This window comes from Silurus aristotelis, assembly GCF_946808225.1.
Source record: "Silurus aristotelis genome assembly, chromosome: 8".
In the NCBI taxonomy this organism is placed as follows: domain Eukaryota; kingdom Metazoa; phylum Chordata; class Actinopteri; order Siluriformes; family Siluridae; genus Silurus; species Silurus aristotelis.
In genome coordinates, this window is record NC_139581.1 from 6,706,816 (window position 1) to 6,727,555 (window position 20,740).

General features: G+C 37.4%; 1 protein-coding gene across 1 annotated transcript in view; it reads right to left on the reverse strand.

Annotated features, from left to right (window-relative positions):
- Window positions 1–20,740, reverse strand: part of b3glcta (beta 3-glucosyltransferase a) — a 182,561-nt gene that overhangs the window by 136,043 nt on the left and 25,778 nt on the right. Inside the window, exon 3 of the mRNA XM_083548013.1 lies at window positions 8,129–8,168. Within this exon, the coding sequence (XP_083404139.1) occupies window positions 8,129–8,168 (40 nt within the window). The remainder of the gene's footprint in view (window positions 1–8,128; window positions 8,169–20,740) is intronic.

The following is a 20,740-nucleotide window of genomic DNA, read 5'->3' on the forward strand; positions in this document are numbered from 1 at the left end:
AAATCGGAGAACAACTGCATGCATGACTCTCAGTCTTAATAAGATTTCAAATCACGAGATAACAAATCAAGAGATATCAGAATTATCCTAAGAACTGTGTAAATCTGCTTTTGAAGAACGGCTTGGAAATGAGTTTTGTAGCTGTAGGATATATCTTGTCTTAAACTAAATTACTCTGTTGATAAGGAGTCACCTTTCTGCTCTCAGACCAAGCATAATCTGTGTTGCAAGAAAAACAAGCTTTCATTTTCTGGCCTGAAGCAGTTTTTTTTTTGTTTTGTTTTTTTGCACGATTCATAGCTATAGCCGTTTCCCAAAGATATATTCAGGCATGATATGGAGAGTATTTTGGGGAACAGTGGGATGCAGGGTGGACAGTATGCAAAAAAATATATATATCTACTCATACACAAATGACGGTTATGCAAATTAGTCTAGATTTACATTTCCAATTTAGTCATTTAGTCATAATATTAGTCATAACCAATTTCCACCCACTAACTAATTATTTTCAGCTATTTGGGGCAGTAAAGGATCACATGTGCTGTCCTAACACAAACACAATTGTTCTGATGTTGTACGTAGTAGAGAAATCCATTTAGATAAGATACCATCAGAGCAGGGCCAGGGCCTTCTATTCTGGCCTAAACTCTATCAAAACTCTATCACTTTTTTCCCAATTTAAATACATTTTTTGTCCATGGATATGTATTAAATTACTCCCAATAGTCTATTATCTGCATTTTATAATGTTTTTCTTGGATGTGTTTTTGCAAGGAGCAGCACCACCGAGTGCAATTCTAAGGTGTAACTTCTATTGAAACAGATTTCAGCCGTCACATCATGTATTGGCGTAAGGCCAGCAGAAATAAACAGTGTACATTTTTGGTAGCTTTAAATCTTTTTTTTGATTTTTGGTAGCTTCCACTTTGCTTGAAGCTGTTGCTTTAACCAATCAGATTGCAATTTGTTCACTCCAAGACCCCTTAGCTGGCGTCCAGTCACATCAGCACTCTCACATCCTTTGATTGTATGGTCAGAAAATGCACTAATCAGACGCACAACCCGCAACTGTAGAAAAACTGCACAAGCTGAAATATATTTGTAGATTTCATAGCTGTTTTTTCATGTTTTATGTTGTTTGCAGATATACTTGAAGGAACATTTACAAGATGTTTTTTTTTTCTTTTTTCAAGAAAAGCTGGACATCATAAGAAAAGGTTGACCAAAACAGTTCAAAACAGTTGTTAAGCTTTTTCATGAACCATTTATAATTTTTTATTTATTTATTTATTTTTTTTTTTTTTTCCTGTAAAATTCACACAAAAACACAATGTGCCTTAATTTCAAAACTGTAATGCACGGACAAAATGCATGGAAATCCCAAGGTAATTTAAAGAGAACAATATCAATGCTTCTAGTAGAGATGATGGTATGCAGATGGTGCAGCTGTGGCTGCAGTGAAATGAGTGATTTGTGATAGAAGAGCATCTGCAGGAGTGAAAGGGAAAGTTTATAGGACTGTGTTGAGACCTGCAATGTTAAGGTGAAGCTGGAGGTAACAGAGCTGACGATGTTGAGGTTTTCGTTGGGAGTGACGAGGATGGACAGATTTAGAAATAAGTTTATTAGGGCAGCGCATGAAGAACGTTTTGAAAACAAGGTGAGGGAGGTGAGATTGAGATGGTTTGGACATGTGCAGAGGAGGGACATGGGGTATATCAGTAGGAGAATGCTAAGGATGGAGCCACCAGGAAGGAGGAAAGGAGGAAGGCCAAGCAGGAGGTGTATGGAAGTGGTGAGGGAAGACATGCAGGTAGTTGGTGTGAAAGAGGCAGATGTAGAGGACAGCGTGGTATGGAGACGGATGATCCGCTGTGGTGACCCCTAATGGGAGCAGCCGAAAGAAGATGTAGAATCCTAAAACAAGGGGTTTCTTTCTGGCTATCGGCATGTACATAATATTTACAGTTTTTGAAGACATCCTTATCCAGAGCGACTTACAATTATCATATTTATACAAGTAAACAGTTTAAGGGTCCCTGGTGGTCTAGTGGTTAGGATGCGGCGCTCTCACCGCTGCGGCCCGGGTTCGATCCCCGGTCAGGGAACCAATCCCAGCCACTCTTAGTACCGGTCCCAAGCCCGGATAAATGGGGAAGGTTGCATTAGGAAGGGCATCCAGCGTAAAAACATTTGCCAAATCAAACATGCAGATGATCCGCTGTGGCAACCCCTAATGGGAGAAGCCGAAAAAAATACAAGTAAACAGTTCATGGTCAAGGGACCATCAGTGGCAGTTTAATTTTGAACTCACATCCTGCCAATCAAGACTCCATCCTAACCACTGTGTAAAGCTGCGACCACTGCAAAGCTTTATTGTATGTTCATACAAATAAACATACAATTAGCATACGAATGATAAAATTATATATAAATGAAATAATCCACAGTCACTATTAGAAATATGTGAAAATGCTGACAAATATTACCCTTTAATACATTTAATGAGACCCATGATCTAATGATAGCTAAACGTTAAAATAGTGTATATAACAGTGTTTCTGGTTTTATGTATACCACTATTTAAAAGTTTTGTAAAGGTTAAAAAAAAAAACAAAGTCAGAATGGGTTATACTACTTCAGGAGATCAGTAAGATATGCCAGACTGGAGCTAATGTGGAATTTAATGGGAAGCTAGTGTGAATAAGACATGCTCTGACTCTCTTTTCAGTACTCAGTGCTGCTGCATTCTTCCTAAACTCTTGTTTAAAGATGCAGCAGAGCAGACATCCAAAACCCATGTTTTAACAATCCAACATAGATGTATCTCAGAGTGCTGCTTCAACAAGCAAATAATACCCATATAAATCACCTCATTTCCAAAGCCCTTATCCTCACACAATTTCATTTTGAATTAATATGCTCCAAATTGCCAATAATGTTGTAATTTCTTGGCTTGATTCCGAAGCTGACTTTGGGAACTCCGAGGTGAAAAAATGACAAACTTCTCAAAACGGTTTTCAGGTTTCATTTGATTAAAAACATTTCACTAGCAGCGACTCCAGCTAAAGGTACTTTGAAATGGAAACTGAAGCTCGGTTTTAATCTGATGTCAGCATGACCTGCAATTCAAAAGACGATCGGTGAAATGCGGCAGGTTTGCAGCTCGACATTACCACACAAATCGAGTTTAAAGGGAGATTGCTGGAGGCCTGTGTTGTCCTGTGTCCTGATGAAATTCCAATCGCAGATGCTGCTCGCAGCGAGAGCACATATTGTGGGCTGTAGATGCTTTTTTAAGCTGCACAGTGTATGAGTTCTGATGTAGCTTTACACCAATCCGTGTACATGAACCATCTAACTATAGGCGTTTTCTGACTTCTGATATTCTACAACATGAATATGTGCCTGCTTGAGTTAGGATCATTTACATGGTCACAAATGAAAATCTATGTCTTTTGGGTCAGAGGGATTTAAATAAAATGCAAATCACAGTGTAAAGCAATATAAACCTGTGAAATTCTGTGAAAACTGTAACATTTATCAGTTTTTCATCTACCTTTGGAAAAAGGAACTTAAGTAATTTCAAGATTATTAGTTCCAACCTCAGAATTGTCAAAGAGATGTTTGGTAAGCATCAGCCAAATGGATTTTTGTAAATTGGAATGCTGGAGAAAACTACTAATCGTATAAATTCTTTTTAAACCCAAATCTTAAACATTTAAAATGAGCACAGGATTCAATGAATACAATGAGCTCTTTCAAAGGAACTCTATACAAATACTGCATCCCTCCTCTTTTAAAACAGCCACAATTCTTTTGTGACATGGATTCGACAAGATGGTGGAAAACATTTAGTTTGAAATTTGGTCCACTGGATGAAATGATTTTTGTCGGGGAAATAATTATTTGATCCCCTGCTGATTGTGTGAGTTTACCCCCTTACAAAGAAATGAACAGTCTAGAATTTTTATGGTAGGTTTATTTTAACAGAAAGAGACAGAATATAAAAAGTACATTAAAGAAAGGTTATATATTAATTTGTATTTGTTTGAGTGAAATAAGTACCAATCAGCAATGTTTCTGACTCCCACACACCGAAATTAGTCCTGTCCCTTTGAGAAAGGACTAATACCAACTCATAACGTATATAAAAGAAACCAGTCACAGAATCAACCTCTTCCATTCAAACCTCTTCACCACCATGTGAAAGACCAAAGAGCTGTCAAAGGGCAGGATCAGGGACACGTTTGTAGACTTGCAAAAGGCTGGAATATCAGCAAGAAGCTTGGTGAGAAACAAATCACTGTTGGCACAATAATTCAAAAATATAATAAATACAAGATAAGTCAGTCGTAATCGCTCTGTAGCTCCATGCAAAATCTCACCTCATGGTTTAAGGATGATTCTGAGAAAGGTGAGGGAGGAGCTTGTTAATAAGATCAAGTGAGCTGGGACCAGAGTCATTAAAAAAAAATAAAAAACCTTCTGCCCAAGAATGCACATGAACAGACCCATCCAAGATGATTTAGAGAAGGCTTGGGAGAATGTGATGATGTCAGATTAGGCCAAAATGTAGCTCTTTGGCATAAACTTGACTCGCCGTTTTTGGGGGCAGATATTAATATATTTGTAAGGGGGAAAACTGATTCCCCCCACTGCAAATGTCCTTTTACTTTTAGATTACAATTCCTGCAGATTCATTTAGGAGCAGTGACTGGGAAAGACACAGAACACTAACTAGACTGAGACGACATCTGCTTTGTAGCACCATGCATTGTCATGCCGGAAGGAGCCAGTAGAAGAATGGCCATTGAGGCCATGCAGGAAAAAACATGGTCAGCAGCACTCTGTAGCATTCAAGTGATGATTGTCTGGGATTACAGGGGTTACGTTTGCCAAAGAAAATATACCCCACACCATAACACCAGCTCCACCAGACTTTTTTTTTGCTTTTTGGTGGCAAGCTCTAACTCTACCATCTGTTTGCCTCAGCAGAAATTAAGATCTTATCTGACCATGCTTTATGTTATTTACTCTTTAGCTGTCCAGTTTTAAAAGATGCAGCCTCATTGTTCTATTCATGCCAACAGAAGTGGAACCTGACATGGCTTATTCTGTTGCAGCAAAAAAAAAATTTTATATGATAGAATCATAGGTAGAGCTATGAATTCCTGAGCATTTTATGCACAACTTCAAGAAATTATCTTAAAAGTAAAATATATATATACAAATAAATTAGTGAAAAAAAATCTTTCAGATGTCATTCTATAGCTTTGAAAATTATATATCGTAGAAACTTTTCGATTTTATCATGCTCTCCTGGGCTATATGATATGATTATAACAACCAAAAACCCATGACTAATTATACATTAATTTGACACCTTCTGTGATATAAAAAAAAAATTAGGACCATTTGTTTCGACCGGAACCCTCGACACTGAATAACCGCAGACAGAATCATCTTGGCACGTTTCATAAATGGAAGTCATTACAATCCACCAAGTACCATTCTAATGATGAAGATGACTTGCTGTCCTTGATCGTTTTTTCCGTGTGGAAAAGTTTTTAAAGCTCAGCCATCACTTTTAATCAAGCCGAGGAGAAATGAGACAAACCTGCTCTCCTCATTTACAAAATTCAATTTCATGTCCATGCATAATTAAAAACGCCACTGATGCTCTGACAAACAGTTTATCTTCTCTCATCTCTCATTTCCCTCTTCCAGCACCTTCCCACCTACTCATGCTTTTCTCTACTAATGAAACCATCCTGTAAAAACGGGCTTCATGATGCTGTTGGGAAATAAAATGGCAAAATCTGTCCCAATGAGCTGCTTTGTTCAATTAAACGTCAACCTAGCCTTATTTGGATCGATACAAAAAAAAAAGGGGGGGGGGGGGGAATTCTAATGCTTAAACAGAAAAATTGCTCCATTACTGCCTACTTACACATAAGAACTATAACGCTGAGAATAAACTTTACTGCTTTTATATCAACTAAGGCAAATGGTATCATGAAGATCTTGCGATTCAATATTTAAAAAAAAATGGCATTTTATTTTATTATTAGCATCATTGGTATTTGTCTTTGTCAAGGAAAGCCCACAACTTTTATGTTCTTGATATTGAAGGTCATGAAAAGACAACACATGAAATTTAATTTAAGGCGGCAATGTGTTGGCAAAGAAAGTGAGCAAATTTCCGAGGACAACACATTTTAAACCTTCGAGATGTTAGGCTCCGCAAGGTCCAGATACTAGGACCTTTGAACAAGTCTAGTGGTCAACCAATAGTGGATTTTACAGATTAATCAACCTATAGTTTTGAAAGTTAATACTTAATAAAAAAAAACGTTAATTACAAAAAAAAAAAATAAATAAATAAATAAAAAAAAATTATAATAATAATATAATTAATAATTTTCTGAACTTTGTAAAGACATTTAAAGATGGCCATTTTAAGCATGACTAGATTTATGTAATATGGTAACGCAATAAATTAAGATTCCATTTAAATAAAGTTAATAAATGCTTTAGAAGTACTGTTTATTTACTAATTCCAATATTTACTAATACAATTTAAAATTAGTTTAATTTTCCTTTATCTGTTAACATTAGTTAATGCGCTATTAACTAGCATGAATGAAGTACAGTGTGCGGTCTCCCTTGTCAAAACAGCATGTGGTGTCAGTGATTCGGCTCTAGAGGCTGCTCCAGTACTGTTTGATGACGGCAGACCTTTTTAGCAGCTCCAGTGCAGACGCGACCCGGAAAAACTATCGGTATGGATTTTTGCCATCAACTTTCAGTGCAGATTAGTCGATCGATTAATCGACAAAACCTATGAATCCGTCAACCTGTACTTGAATCTATAATATCCATAAGAAATTACTGCCTTTAAATTCGAAAAAAATATTTAGCTTTATACTGACAGAATCTATAATTACTGAGCGCTTTATCACTGTTCTATTACGTTGGCTCACTTCGTTTGTAATTTGAAGTAGGAATTTCAGAAGGTGTCAGTGCAATTCTATGAGGTTCTGGTCCACAGTGACATTGCTACAGTACAATTCCTGCAGATGCACCTAAAAATTTATTCTGTCACTCTCAAGATTTACCACCTCCCAAAGGTGTTCAACTGAATTCAGATCTGGTGACAAGGAAATGCATCTGAAGCACATTGACCTCCTTGCCATGTTTATGATACCAGTTAGAGAAATATTTTGCTTGTAAATAGGAGGTAGCACATGGTCAGCAACAATACTTAAATAGGCTGTGACATTCAGGCGTTGATGGATTGGTATAAATAGGTCCAATTTATGCCAAGAAAGCATTCCTCACATAATTGTACCACCTCCACCAGCCTGGATTACTAAAATGATCTAGGTTGAATCCATGGAATTATGCTTATAGTGCCAAATTCTGACTTTACTTCTGCATGCCTCAGCAGAAACCAATTCATCAGACCAGACTTTAGTTGTTTCATTCTTCACCTGTCCAGTAAACCTGTGCATACTGCAGCATCAGCGTTTTGCTCTTGATCTTCTGCTGTTGCAGCCCATCTACCTCAGTGTTGGCTGTGTTGTGCATTCAGAAATGCTTTTCAGCTCACCACAATTGTGTGTTTCGTTGAATTACTGTAACATTTCTGTTAACTCAAACCAGTCTGGCTATTTTCTGTTGACCTCTATCATCAACAAGGCGTTTCTGGAGAACTGAATGTTTTTTTCTTTACTGCACCAGAGACTGGCGTGCATAAAAAAATCCACGAAATAAGCATACACTTAAATACAGCAATCATGGCACAATCTCAGTCTCTGAGTTCACATATTTTCGCCCATTCCAATACAAAAAATGTGAAAGTGAACCTTAAGCTGCTTGCCTGGATCGTCACGATTTTATGCATTCCACTCTTGTTAAACAATTGGCCTTGAGGTGAGAAGAATCTCTCGCCATTCAATATATTACAATTTTATACTCCGCAAATCACAAGATGCAAGGTCTGTTGTACATTTAAAGCGTGAAAATATGCAAACTTAGGCCATATTAGCCAAACAAAAAGGTGTTTTCATTACAATATCTGATAACTGTCAACCCCCAGAGAGGCTCTTTTAATACTCACGGAGCTGACGTTCATGGGGATGTCTGTCAACCTCTTGGACCTGAGAAAACAAAATGGGAAGAAAGGCAGACAAGGCATTATTGACTTAGCGGCGTACAAAAGAAGCAGGAAGTAAACAACACATCCTAATTAGAGAAGCGCTGCACATCATTCCTTTGGAGAAGCAAATCCCACACATCTAAGAAACGGTGATTAAAAGCCACTGAATCAACACTGTGCGAAATTGAGAGAACGGCGGTAAGAATTCTTTGTGCCAATATTCCGACCTAATTAAGGATCGCAGATATGAAAGCATTGTCTCTGTTCATACGTTTTGTAATTCAATTACAGTTCTAAAAGCCCAATGAAAGCAGAGTGGATTAAGCTTGTTTGGCCTAATAAGCTGTGAGTCACACTGTCATTAACGTCCCTAATTGTGTGTTTTTTAAAAGCCAGACCAGAGGTTGCAATAGTTAAATGCCTGCCTCATTTACAAAAATAAGCCCTTGTTTCGATTACAAAATCTGCACCCAAAGTCTTACTTTTATTCGCAAAAAAAAATTATAATAAATTCACAAGATACCTTGCCTTCCAATGCCCGTGAACTTTGACATGTCAGGCCACACAGTAGAGACCTGAGAGACTCCAAAAGAGACTCAGAGACTCCCGAACTCCCATTTTTACTCTTTTAGTAGTTAATGAGAAACGCCCACAAGGGAGCTGGTGATTTATGACTATGGCGCTGCTAACAATTTCTGAACTCTGAGCACAGTTACAACAAGTCATTTATCCACACGCAGGGTCGATCCTGGCGTATTATTACAGGAGAGAAATAAGCTGATTCATCCAGGTGTGGTCATGAATCAAAGCTGTTTGAATGCAAAACATGATCGCAGCCTTGAGATGAAAGCGATAGGTCTTCGCTCATCTCTTTTCAGGCACTCATGGTCTTGGGAAGACTTTTTTTTTTTATATAATGCTGCTCCACATTTCCACCTTTTTAGAGTTGAAAGAAAGTGTGATCAAAGAAGAACTTCAGCAGGCACATTTATGGATATAAACATTGTAGATTTGTACCCAATGCTGACTAAAGACGTCAATATGCTTCTTTATAATCTGCTCACACTTAGTACTGTTTACCTTTAATGTTCTCCTATACACCTTCTACACCATGGTGCGGGCACGTGGACGAGCGCCGGTGCACGAGTGGAGGGCGGAGCATATGCTGCTGCCTCAGCTTGCCGCACGAAACTTAAAATATTAAAACCATCATAACTCGGGGACCATCTGTACATGCTATTAACCAGAAAAGCATATCTTCCCATCTAAATGTGGTTTACTCACAAGGTTTCTTCTCAGGGAGTCTTTCTTTGCTAGTCATCTTTCCCCTCCCCTTCATTAGTAAGCTGCATTTTGACACTGTATGTACTTCAAAATGTTTAACAAATAAAATCGAATTTAAGTGTTTTATTAGCCATCATATGACCACTGCATTATGAATTCATTTCACTGCAATTGTTTGCAAAACAATGATAATATTGTAACTGTAATAAGAACGTGTATTATTTTTCACAAATTACATTTTAAAACCATTTCAACATCAACCATGTAAACAAGCTGAAGGGGGTTCTGTCGTCATGGAAACAAAATGCTGGTCACCAGCAGCTCCTAACCTCACCATTTCCTTTCTCATGCCATCATTACGTGAGGAATCGGTAAGGACCCTGCCTAACAGGCGAAAAACATGAAAAAAATGCAGTTGCCTTGAATCATCTTCAATGGTCCACAACTAGCATTTATTAAGCAATGTCATATTTGATATCTCCAGGAATAGGAGGCAAATTTATTCATGCCCAGACAAGACCACATCATCCCTAATTAGATTCGTCGCCAGAGGTAAGTAACAGACATTGACTTAATTAGGCTCGGGAGCTTAAGTGAAGCACACGGGTTTCCTTCCCTCACCTTCACCCACACACAAGGCAACACCAGCATGTGGGTGACTGCAAATGAAAAAAGACTGTAACGCGTTTAACAATAGACAGCGTAACAAAGCTAGAAATCCAAATGCATCTTCAGATACCTACTGAACAAATCAGAGCAGACACTGGCAAGGAAAAACTTAACAAGGAAGTAAAACAGAAGTCTGGACGGCGATAAAATAGATTCCAAACCCGGTCTTGAGTAGGTCATAGCACACCATCATGCAGTGAATAAACACTGTACTGTATAATCATTATATATTCTGGAGATCATTAAAGGGACTTCAAGTATGAGGTTAAAAATAGAATGACGAAATGTGAATGTGGCAGATCTTAGGCTTTCTGAAAAGCTGGGTTGTGCGAAGATGATCTATAACTACAGCCAAAGAAATACAGGGCTGTCTCTCTCTCTCTCTCTCTCTCTCTCTCTCTCTCTCTCTCTCTCTCTCTCTCTCTCTCTCTCTCTCTCTCTCTCTCTCTCTCTCTCTCTCTCTCTCTCTCTCTCTCTCTCTCTCTCATTTCGGTAGCCAGTGGAGCAGAGAAGAAACAGCATGAATCACAAAATGTCATGTCATAAGGGTACAGTACAGTCATGTCCTTATGTGGAGGAACAACAGTGGTGTAAGAAAAAGCTATATACTATATACTATTCCAGCCGACCATCAAAGCAATTGCTGCATAATCCTTATTGTATGTACATTAAACAAAGATTTCATTTATATTGACTCTTTCATAAAAACCTATTTACAAACATCCTTTACTTCTTCAAATAAATTAGAAACATCACTGTTTTGTCGTTCTAAGAACATACAGTATACACCCAGTCATAAGTATCAAACGTGCTTTTTGATCATCACATTCCACATTTAGTTCCGGTTTGCTCTTGTAATTCCCTCCACTCTTTATGGAAAGATGTTCCATTGTGCTTGTGAAGATTTGTGCTCATTCAGGCACAAAGGCGTGAGTAAAGTCGGCTACTGATGTAGGTGAGGTGTGGAGGCCTTGGGGTACACTCAGCGTTAGAAAAGGTGTTCAAAAATGTTGAGTTCAGAGGTCTATAGCAAGAGATCCTCCACTCAACCTCTGCAAAGCATATCTTCATGGAGTTTGCTTTATTCACAGGGGCATTATTATGCTGGTACAGGTTTGGGTCTCCTAGTTCAAGTAAAGGGAAAATTTCATTTTACTGCATCCAAAGAAATAATATACAATTGTGTACCTTCAGCTTTGCAATAACAGTTTCTAAAAGCGCCACAATTGGCTGGGAAATCCAGGTGTCTCAATACCTTTGTCCATATAGTGTTTTGACATCACTAAACTGGCTTCCAGTTTATTTCAGAGTTGCTTTCAAAGTTCTTACGTTTGTCTATAAAGATTTATGGTTGAAATACAGCTTCATGACACTCACTTAGATCTTCTCTTCAGCTTCTCCTACATTTACCAAGGACTAAGAACAAGAACAGAGGTGATCGAGCTTTTGCTGTGGCTGCTCTAAAGCTGTGGAATAAATGTCCTTTGAATTTTAGGTCAGCCTCAAATCTGGCTACTTTAAAATCTTTGTTAAATACTCCTTTCTTCCTTGGCTTTTAATTCCTAAAGGATGTTAAGTTTCAGTTATGTTCTTTTCTGCTCCTCGACGGATTCGTGGTTGTGAAAGCTCTATTGTTTTAATTAGTACTTTTTTATTATTGTGAAGCACTTTAACTGCTCGTTATAAAAAGGTGCTATATAAAAAAAAAACTTTAGATTCGATTTGATTTGATTTAATTGTAGTGTGTATTTAGTCTCCTGGACCTGTCTCACACTGGTGCATATGTACACTATGTATTTATGTGTACTTTAATCAGTTGCAATATAATCCTGGACAAACTGTAAAAAAAATGAAATAAAAAATGTTTATTCTCTAATTCTCTATTCTGATCGGTACGATTGTGTTGATTAAAATTCTCTAATACGCAATATTATGATTAAAAGTATGTGAACACTTGAGAATCACACACATATGAGTTTGTTTCAGATTTAGTCCTCGTTTACTGATATAACCTCTACTCTTTTGGCCAGGCTGAGGCAAGATTCCAGAGTGAAGATATAGGAATTTGTCAATCAGCCAAAAGAGCCTGGGATACAGTTGACATTCTAAGTCAACCCAAAGGTTTTAATTGGAAATGGGGTGATTTCAGGGGTTTGTGTCGGACATTTGAAATCTTGTAGCTTTGGCAAACCACATCTTCATGGAGCAGGCTTTGTGCTGGGGTATTATCATGCTGGAGCGGGTTTGAGTGTCTTATTTCTTTGGAATTGGAAAATTGTGATTCCATTTTCACAACAATTAGAGATAAATCTGTGAGTACAGTGATCAGGTGACCAACTCCCAGGAATGAAATAGGTGTCATGCCACACAACATAATCAGACAAAAAATCTGTATTAAATACCATAGAAGAAAACATAATGAGGTATAAAAAAAAAAAAGGGTAATGAGGTAAATTTTGATGAAGAAATGACTGTTTACAGCTGGTCCAATTCAATTACTGACAAGAACACACTCGAATTTTGCAATTACAACCAGAGTGTTTGTGTTGTACCAACTCACTGTTTATCATTTTGATATTATTTCCACACCAACTAAAGCTTTACCCGTCACACAGTACTTTCATCATATTTATACATCAATCACCAATCAGTATACTCATAATGATAGGGTGAATATGAAGATTGATGACAATTACTGAATGCATTGCAAATGTTAAAAGTGCTAAAATTGTCACTGTTTAAAAAAATCGCTATTAATGCTTTTGAGTTCATAACACAAGCTGATTGCCCTGATCCAAAATGTGGACAGGGATGCAGAGAAATCTTGATTTTTTTCTACCACAATCAATCTAACATGCTGTACCAGCTGTATATTATTATCTAAAAATGAATTAAGACCAAACAGCCAGATGAGCAGGTGTGAATGCTCTGCTTCAATCAAACAAAAACAATCAGCATTATGGAATTGTAGGCTGCTGGAAGGCAATTTAAAGCAATAAAAAACAACAACAACAAAAAAATCACCACACCACAATCTCCCAGCTGATAAAAAGAAAGGGAATTGATGAATTTAATCACTTTCAGACTGACGCACTTCAGGTTAATGATCAATATACTGATAATTGACTTGATTTGCTCGTGAATAATTCCTTCATATTGCACTTGTCCAAAGGATAAGCAGAAACAATCAGTGGCCCGGAGGACATGCTCGTAAAAACTTTGGACCGTTACCAAGCCCTAAAGACAATTAACTTGGATAAACCACTTTTACAACAGAAAAGAAATTGATTTCTGTAATACTGGGGATGTAACTTGATCGACCAGCAGAGAAAGATGTCCATTCCAACAGCTCCTCCTCTGAATACTTTTGGATAGGACAATCAATGATGGACTTATTCAGGCAGTTCATTGTCGATCAGCCTCAGTAAATGTCAAATCCAATGGGAGCAATAGTGAAGTACCCATATGTTATCTAAAAGCATTGACAGCAACAGTGAACAAAAGCTGTTCCAACATAAACATACAGCACAATAGTTTAAACAGAGCAACATAGACAATTTAAAACTGAGCAAAATAATGACCAGAATGGGCAAACAGACTGAAAAATCTGGGCAAAATGTGAATTACTATGCCAGTAATAGTAGTTCACACAAGAATGATAGGGCGAAGTGGGAACCCACACAGCTACAGGTTCCTCAATTCAAATTCTGGTTACTGACTGTGCAGTGTTTTGCATGTTTTATTTCTTCTTACTCTTCCCTCACACCACCAGAGTAGTTGAATCGCTGTGCAAAGTTTCCCCAATAGTTTGTAAATGTTTATAAGCTTTAGTCTTATTATTATTATTCTACTGAACCTTTATTGATCCAGGAAGTCCCTTGAAATTTGCAATCGCTCTTGCTTAGACTCTTGGCCAAAATGGCCTCGTTAAAATAATTTATCCACAATATTATAACAAAATACAGAGCGCTTTACTGAGTCAAAGTGCTACAGAGTTGTCCATTTATCTGTTAAAAGATTTTCAATGGCCCAGGGTATTAGATATATCAGACACCCTGTCTTATATGCAGTTTTTTTATTAAAGTTAAATTACTACCAAGCAATATACTACCAAAAAAAAGATATGGCATTTAAAAGTAGCTACAATGTCAATACTAGTACTTTTGAAGGGCTTAATAAAGGCTGAATTGAGAGATGTATGTCTCATTGCAAATACCATCATTTATTGACCTTCCAACCATGCTGAATTCCCACGTCGTTCTGAACGTTCTTGGGATAGGCTCCGGCTTCACCGTGACCCTGCCCGGGATAAAGTACTTGCTAAATGATGGATGAATAAGAGCACACAGGGCTACATTTCCTTTCTTGTTCCGAGTGCTTTTGGGAAGCCTGAATCAATAGTAATAACATCACAAACTGCTGCCCAATCTAAATGCCTGGACTACAGCCCTGTGGCCTCCAGTCTCTCAGACCTCAGTCTTGCGTCATGTGCTGTTGACTGAACTGTGCAACATAATCATGTCATATATGCATAGCCACTGGGATAAAAGTGCATAAAAAGCACCCATGAACAGGGACTTGAATGTTTTCTGTGGTTAAAGTCCATCAGAAACATCTGATACCAGAGCCAAGATGTATCGAGCTATTATTTCTGCTCTTCTATGTTTTATGGCGCATTTAATAACTGCCTCTCAAAAGCCTAGGGTTTTATTACCAGATCTTATTCTTTAGCCTGTCTGTTGCATTTAATCCTCAACAAGAATAGACAATAAGCCTATTGTTGTTAAAGATGATAAGAGGAAATGCACCTCCACAACAGGACCAGTCCAAGACCATATCCATTATAATCTATGAGGTCCACTGATGACCAAACCAGATGCTAATGGAAGTATTCTTAAATTTTTCGCACCAGCATTTAAACAAGAAATCTGGCGTTAATGAAAATTGTGCGTTTTTAAATCTTACATATCCCCACTCATGTGTGTAAATTCACACTTGAGAACACTAACGATTGGAAATTTTGGCTGACTGACTCCAGACATTTGCATGGATTACTATTTAAATTCTGCTGTCAAGTCAAGCTTATGTATTTCAATTACACACACAAATGTAATGAAAATCTTGCGAATCCCAGTCATTTTATATTAAATCTCAAAAATGAAAGATAAACAAGCGAAGATGAATTCATTAATCAAAACATATAGGACTAGTCATTCAGTTAGGATAAAATGGCTGTGTAAAAATGAGGACAGGCTGTATTGGCACTTTATTTTAATGCTGCGCAAAAAAACTTTATTAGAGCCAGCACTAAGTGACTTAATCTGCAATGTGCAGTATGCTCCCTGGTGTGCTGCATGCCCATATCAGTCCTTCTATACCCCCCTGCTTTTCCATCATCAACAAGGGAGCATTAGTGTGTAAGGGATTTCCACATTCAACAAAATGCTTAGAATACAAAGAAAATAGCAGCTCCCTTTGCGCTTGGTGTCAATGAAAATCTAGGTACTGCAGCTATGTCTCTCAGTTCTTATCAAATTCAGATTTTTCTTCTTATTTGGATTCAGATTTTTTTTTGTCATGGTGCTGACATTTTTTATTGCTGCCATCTTTTTTTAATTAATATATATAATTTTTTTTACCTTGCTTTAATCAAAGGAAATTATTCCTGCCGACCTGTGGACTTTCTCAGTAACATGCATGACATATCTAAACATGTGAGTCTACAAACTCCTGAGAATACTAAAGATTTAGATTGGTCTTATTTCTTTGGTTTTAGAATGGTAATGGTTTTACTTAAAGTGACTGACATAACAGCAGAACCCAGACTAAGAATGAACTGGCTGATTTAATGGTATTTTTAATGATTCTTCATTGAACAACAAGACAAGGGGTACAAACATTCTGCCCTTGTCTATTCTCAACTATTAGCTTGGAAAAATTTTCTTTTCTCATTACCGCATCTTATCTATACTTATTTACATAATTCCAATCTTTCCGTGCTTCCCCTTCACCACTTCATTCTCCCATAACAAATCATGAACCGAGCAAAGGACATTCACACACATTACTTCCAAAGCACAAGCCTGGATACTGCAGTTTCATTTCCACACAGCCATTGAACGCAAGTTTCTGCGATTTTCTTTGAAATACTACAGTCTAAAAGGTGCTTTGCACATACAGAGAGCTCTGGCGGTGCACTAATCAAACACAAAGAGACTTTTCCATGCAATAGCGGGTGACATTTATCTAGTTTCCTCCCATTACCCTTCAGCCAAGCTGCTGATGTGGCATAAGATAACCTGTTTGAAGTGAAAATGAGGATTCAAAAAGTCTGATGAGAACCTCGCACTAGGGCTTAATTGACATGTATATCCTATCGTATGTTTATTTTTATTTTCCAAGCTTTCTACCTGCAAGCCAAGGTCATTTGTGTCCCTGCATTTTTCATCGAATCTTATGTGAAAAGATCCTGTTACACCTACAGCACTGGCGCTCCACTGACCCATCGAGTCGTGTTAGATCTCACTTCCCGGAGCCTTTTCATGAGATATTCTGAGTTTCTCTGCTGCCCACACGCTGCGGTGCCAATGCGGCGAGTTACTGAGAGGAGGACTGGCAGCAGAGGTCATGCAAGATTGAATAGCTAGAGAAGAAATATGTGTAGTGGTATATCATTCATGATGTCCGTGGTGAAAGGGAATGAGGCGAACCCAGCAAAATGTGGAACACTTTTTGAAAAGTGGCCTTTTACCCCATTTTGAAATTAAAATTTTAATCTTTCAATATTTTATTTGATACCAGTCTGAAAAGCTTCAGCTCCAAGAAGAATGCAGTCATACTTCATGTTTGGAACAGTGCATGGATATATGTATCCAAATATAGCAAAAAGCATCCAAATATATTTCTAGATGATAAAAAAAATTATGTTTGGCATCTAACACATAATGTAACCTTGAGTTCACACTAGCAGGCGACAAATTGACAGCGACTTTTCACTTCCTACTGTAGTAAATCGGTGTTATAGAGCTGACAGCAAATGACAAAATAGTTCAGAGGAAAAAACCTTTGTTTAAACTGAAATCCCTTTACTTTTATGCTAATTATTTTTGACCTATCATTAGAGAAGGCTTTTTGTGCTCAGAGGACAAACATCTGTCTTAGAAAGTTCCTTTTTTTCATTCTAAGAGTCATTTATGGGAATCATTGTAATTGTCATTATTAGGCATTTGTGTACTACTATTCATTGCAGATTAAAGCAATAAGAAAAAGAGCTTATGACAAATTTCATTAAATGACCTTTGCATGAAGAGAAGCTTTCACTACTGAGAATCGTCCTTTGTGGGTTTATGCAACATGGAAAAAAACTACTTTAAAAACTGACTCAATAAGAATTGTGCTACAATGAAAAATCAATCCATCCATCCATCCATCCATCCATCCATCCATCCATAATGAACAATGGCATGAAAAGATTATGAGTAAGAATCCTTAGGAGAAACCAGGTTAAAAAAAAAGGAACACATTCTAAACTGGGTGACACAGAATGTCCATTCATTACAGTTCCATCATAAATGAGGTAATCAACTGTTCACCATTAGACACTTGAATGCAAAACTGTCATGGCAATTGCAGCCCTTAGCCATAATCTACAATAACAGATCCAAATAATAAACTATACAAAGCTTGTTTTTGCAGTAAGCACCATCCTTAAAATACAAAATATGTATTCACCACTGCCATTTCTATCCTTTTAGCTAAATCTACCACCATCTGCCCTTCCACATTTCTCTCCTACAGGCCATACCTACCTATCACCTCCTCATCACCTCTGTTCCCTTCACCAACATGCCCACTGAAGTCTGCCCTAAACACCAATCGTTCATTTCTAGGTATACCTTTACCACTTTATCTAACTCACTCCAGAATTTTTCATTCTCCCTTATCTCACAACCCTCTTGTGGAGCATAAGCACTGATGACATTTATCACCCCTTCAACTTCCAGCTTCGTGTTCATCACCCTATCAGAAACTCTCTTCACCTCCACTACACTCTAACTGTACTCTTCCTTTAGGATCAACCCTAAACCATTTTCCTTTCCATCCACACCATAAAAGAACCCACTTCCAATGTTACTGGCCTTGCATCCCCTTTTACTTGGTCTCCTGAACACACAACATACCTACTTTTCTCCGCTACATCATATCAGCTAACTCTCTCCCTTTACCAGTCATAGTACCAACATTTAAAATAAACACACTATCCTCCATTTTCCTAAACTTTTCTTTTCCCTGCTGTCTTTGTAGAAGTCTTTCTCCTCTCCTTCTTTTTCCAATGGCTAACAGGAGCGTAATTTCCACCGGGACCCTGTTGGCTAACAATACCTGTGGCGGCCTCGACCAAGCCAGTCCCAAGTCCGGATAAATAGGGAGTACACTGGCTTATACAACCCTAATGCCTGGGTTGTATAGCACATCCACTAATAATAATATATAAACAAATATGTATTTACCGATGCAAATATGTTTAAAAAAAAACAATGCATCGCATTACATGAATACACTGACTTGTGCAACCCTAATGGCTGGGCTTTGCAGTAAAACCCAGTTAACAATAAAAAATAAAAAAAAGTGTCTGCTGCTGATAATGCTCATTCCCTCTAGGTAATTCTCCTCTTTTCTTCGATTGGCCTTGACATCGCTCAGTCGATAGACATTACCAACGATTTTAGATCAACACTGAGGTAAATAGTCGCTCTAAGCAGTTTTGAAGCGAGAAGTAGACCTCTAAACACCAACATGGTGTGAAAAGACATGGTCCTGGCAGCTGTGGAACAGCTTAATTGGCACCTTGAATGCGTCGAAAGCCGATGCCATTCCCAAGCACCACATCACACCACCTGAACTGCATGGAATCAGACGGCATGTGTCTGAAGTGTATTGATTTTACAGCAACATGTAATAGCTTATCCTCTATCCTGGGGTGCAGCCTGACATTCCCAATAAAGAGTGCGAGCTTCCTGTCATTTTAAATACGAAGAGGTGAATACATTTGCCCAATTTAATTTTCTGCTCGCATTCAATTTGAAACTCTTAACCTGCATTGCTATTCTTTTGAATTATGCGTATTAGTCGGGATTCCGAAGGCAATACCGTCATCTTCGATATTTGCAGTCAGATATTTGCATTGGCCAAGACATTTTTTTTTTTGCCAGTTACTATATCTATTAGTGTCTGGGAGTGAAATATGATTAAAAAAAAATACCATAAGCTGTCAAGAAAATCTTGGGACATTGTAAGTACTCCTTTGACAAGGACTCTCCCATAAAATATTAAATAAATAAATAAATAAATAAATAAATAAATAAATAAATAAATAAATAAATAAATAAATATAAAAAACTGTTGTCTACAATTTTTTTTTTTATATTCAAGGATAGAAAAACATAGTTAGAAACCCCCCCTTCCTTTGTAGTATATAGCCATCCAACTCATTACACACAAATACAGACTAAAATGAGACTGAGTGAGGTAGTTTCATTTAAATTGTAACTCTAGCAGTGCTTGATTGCAATGAGCAGGTATTCTAAGCCCTATATTCTCGTCAGCCAACTTTTTTTTTGCTTTCTGCTTCCTCTACTTATGCGCAGCAAGAAACCAAGCCGAATACCAAGTGAACGATCGATTTGGCTTTGATTCAAAATTACCACACAAACCAGCAGGTGTGAAAGCACAAGAAGATTCCTTGTGGAAACAACACTTGAAAATGTTATGAGAACTCAGTCTTAAACAACTGTTTTCTTGATTGTTTTTACATTTACAATTATGACATTTGGTAAATGCCTTTATACAGAAAGACTTTGATTTATGTCATTCATACAATTTAGCAACTATGGGGTTAAGGTCCTTGATCAGGGGCTCAGAAGTGGCAGTTTGGCGTGGCTGGGATTTAAACTTAAGACCTTGATGCAAAGTCAAATGCCTTAACCACTAAGCTACTACTTCTCTTCTTTAGTGAGAAGAGATTAATGTCTTGACAGTAGCAATTTTTTTCACACTTTTTAGATTTATGGCATTTGGCAAACAGTGTTCAGTTCGATCCAGAGTCCAATGCCTACATCAATTGAAATATTAACCACATATAGCTAACAGCTTAGATGAATAACAATTTTTATTTAATCTAATGTGTATTAAATCCTCACATATATGATTTTTTTTTTCCTTCGGTGTCACTTTCATGATTTTTTTGTTTTGTTTTAATATTTTAACTATTTAAAAGATTAAATAGCATCAAGTTAAATTATTGTCAACCTCTGTACATCTGTCTGGGTAAGAAAGCAGGAAGATAAAGGCTTATAATTTAAAGTGAAAGTTAAAACAAAGAAGCTTTGAAATAAAGCACAGTTTTTTTGCATGTTTGTCACACTTAAATGTTTCAGATCATCAAACTAATTTTAATATTAGTGAACAATAACACAAGTGAACACAACATGCAGTTTTTAAATAAAGGTTTTTATTTATTTAGGGAAAATAAAATTCAAAACTACATGGCCCTGTGTGAAAAAGTGTTTGCCCCCCTGTTCAAACTGTGAGTTCAATTTCTCTAGCCACACCCAGACCTGA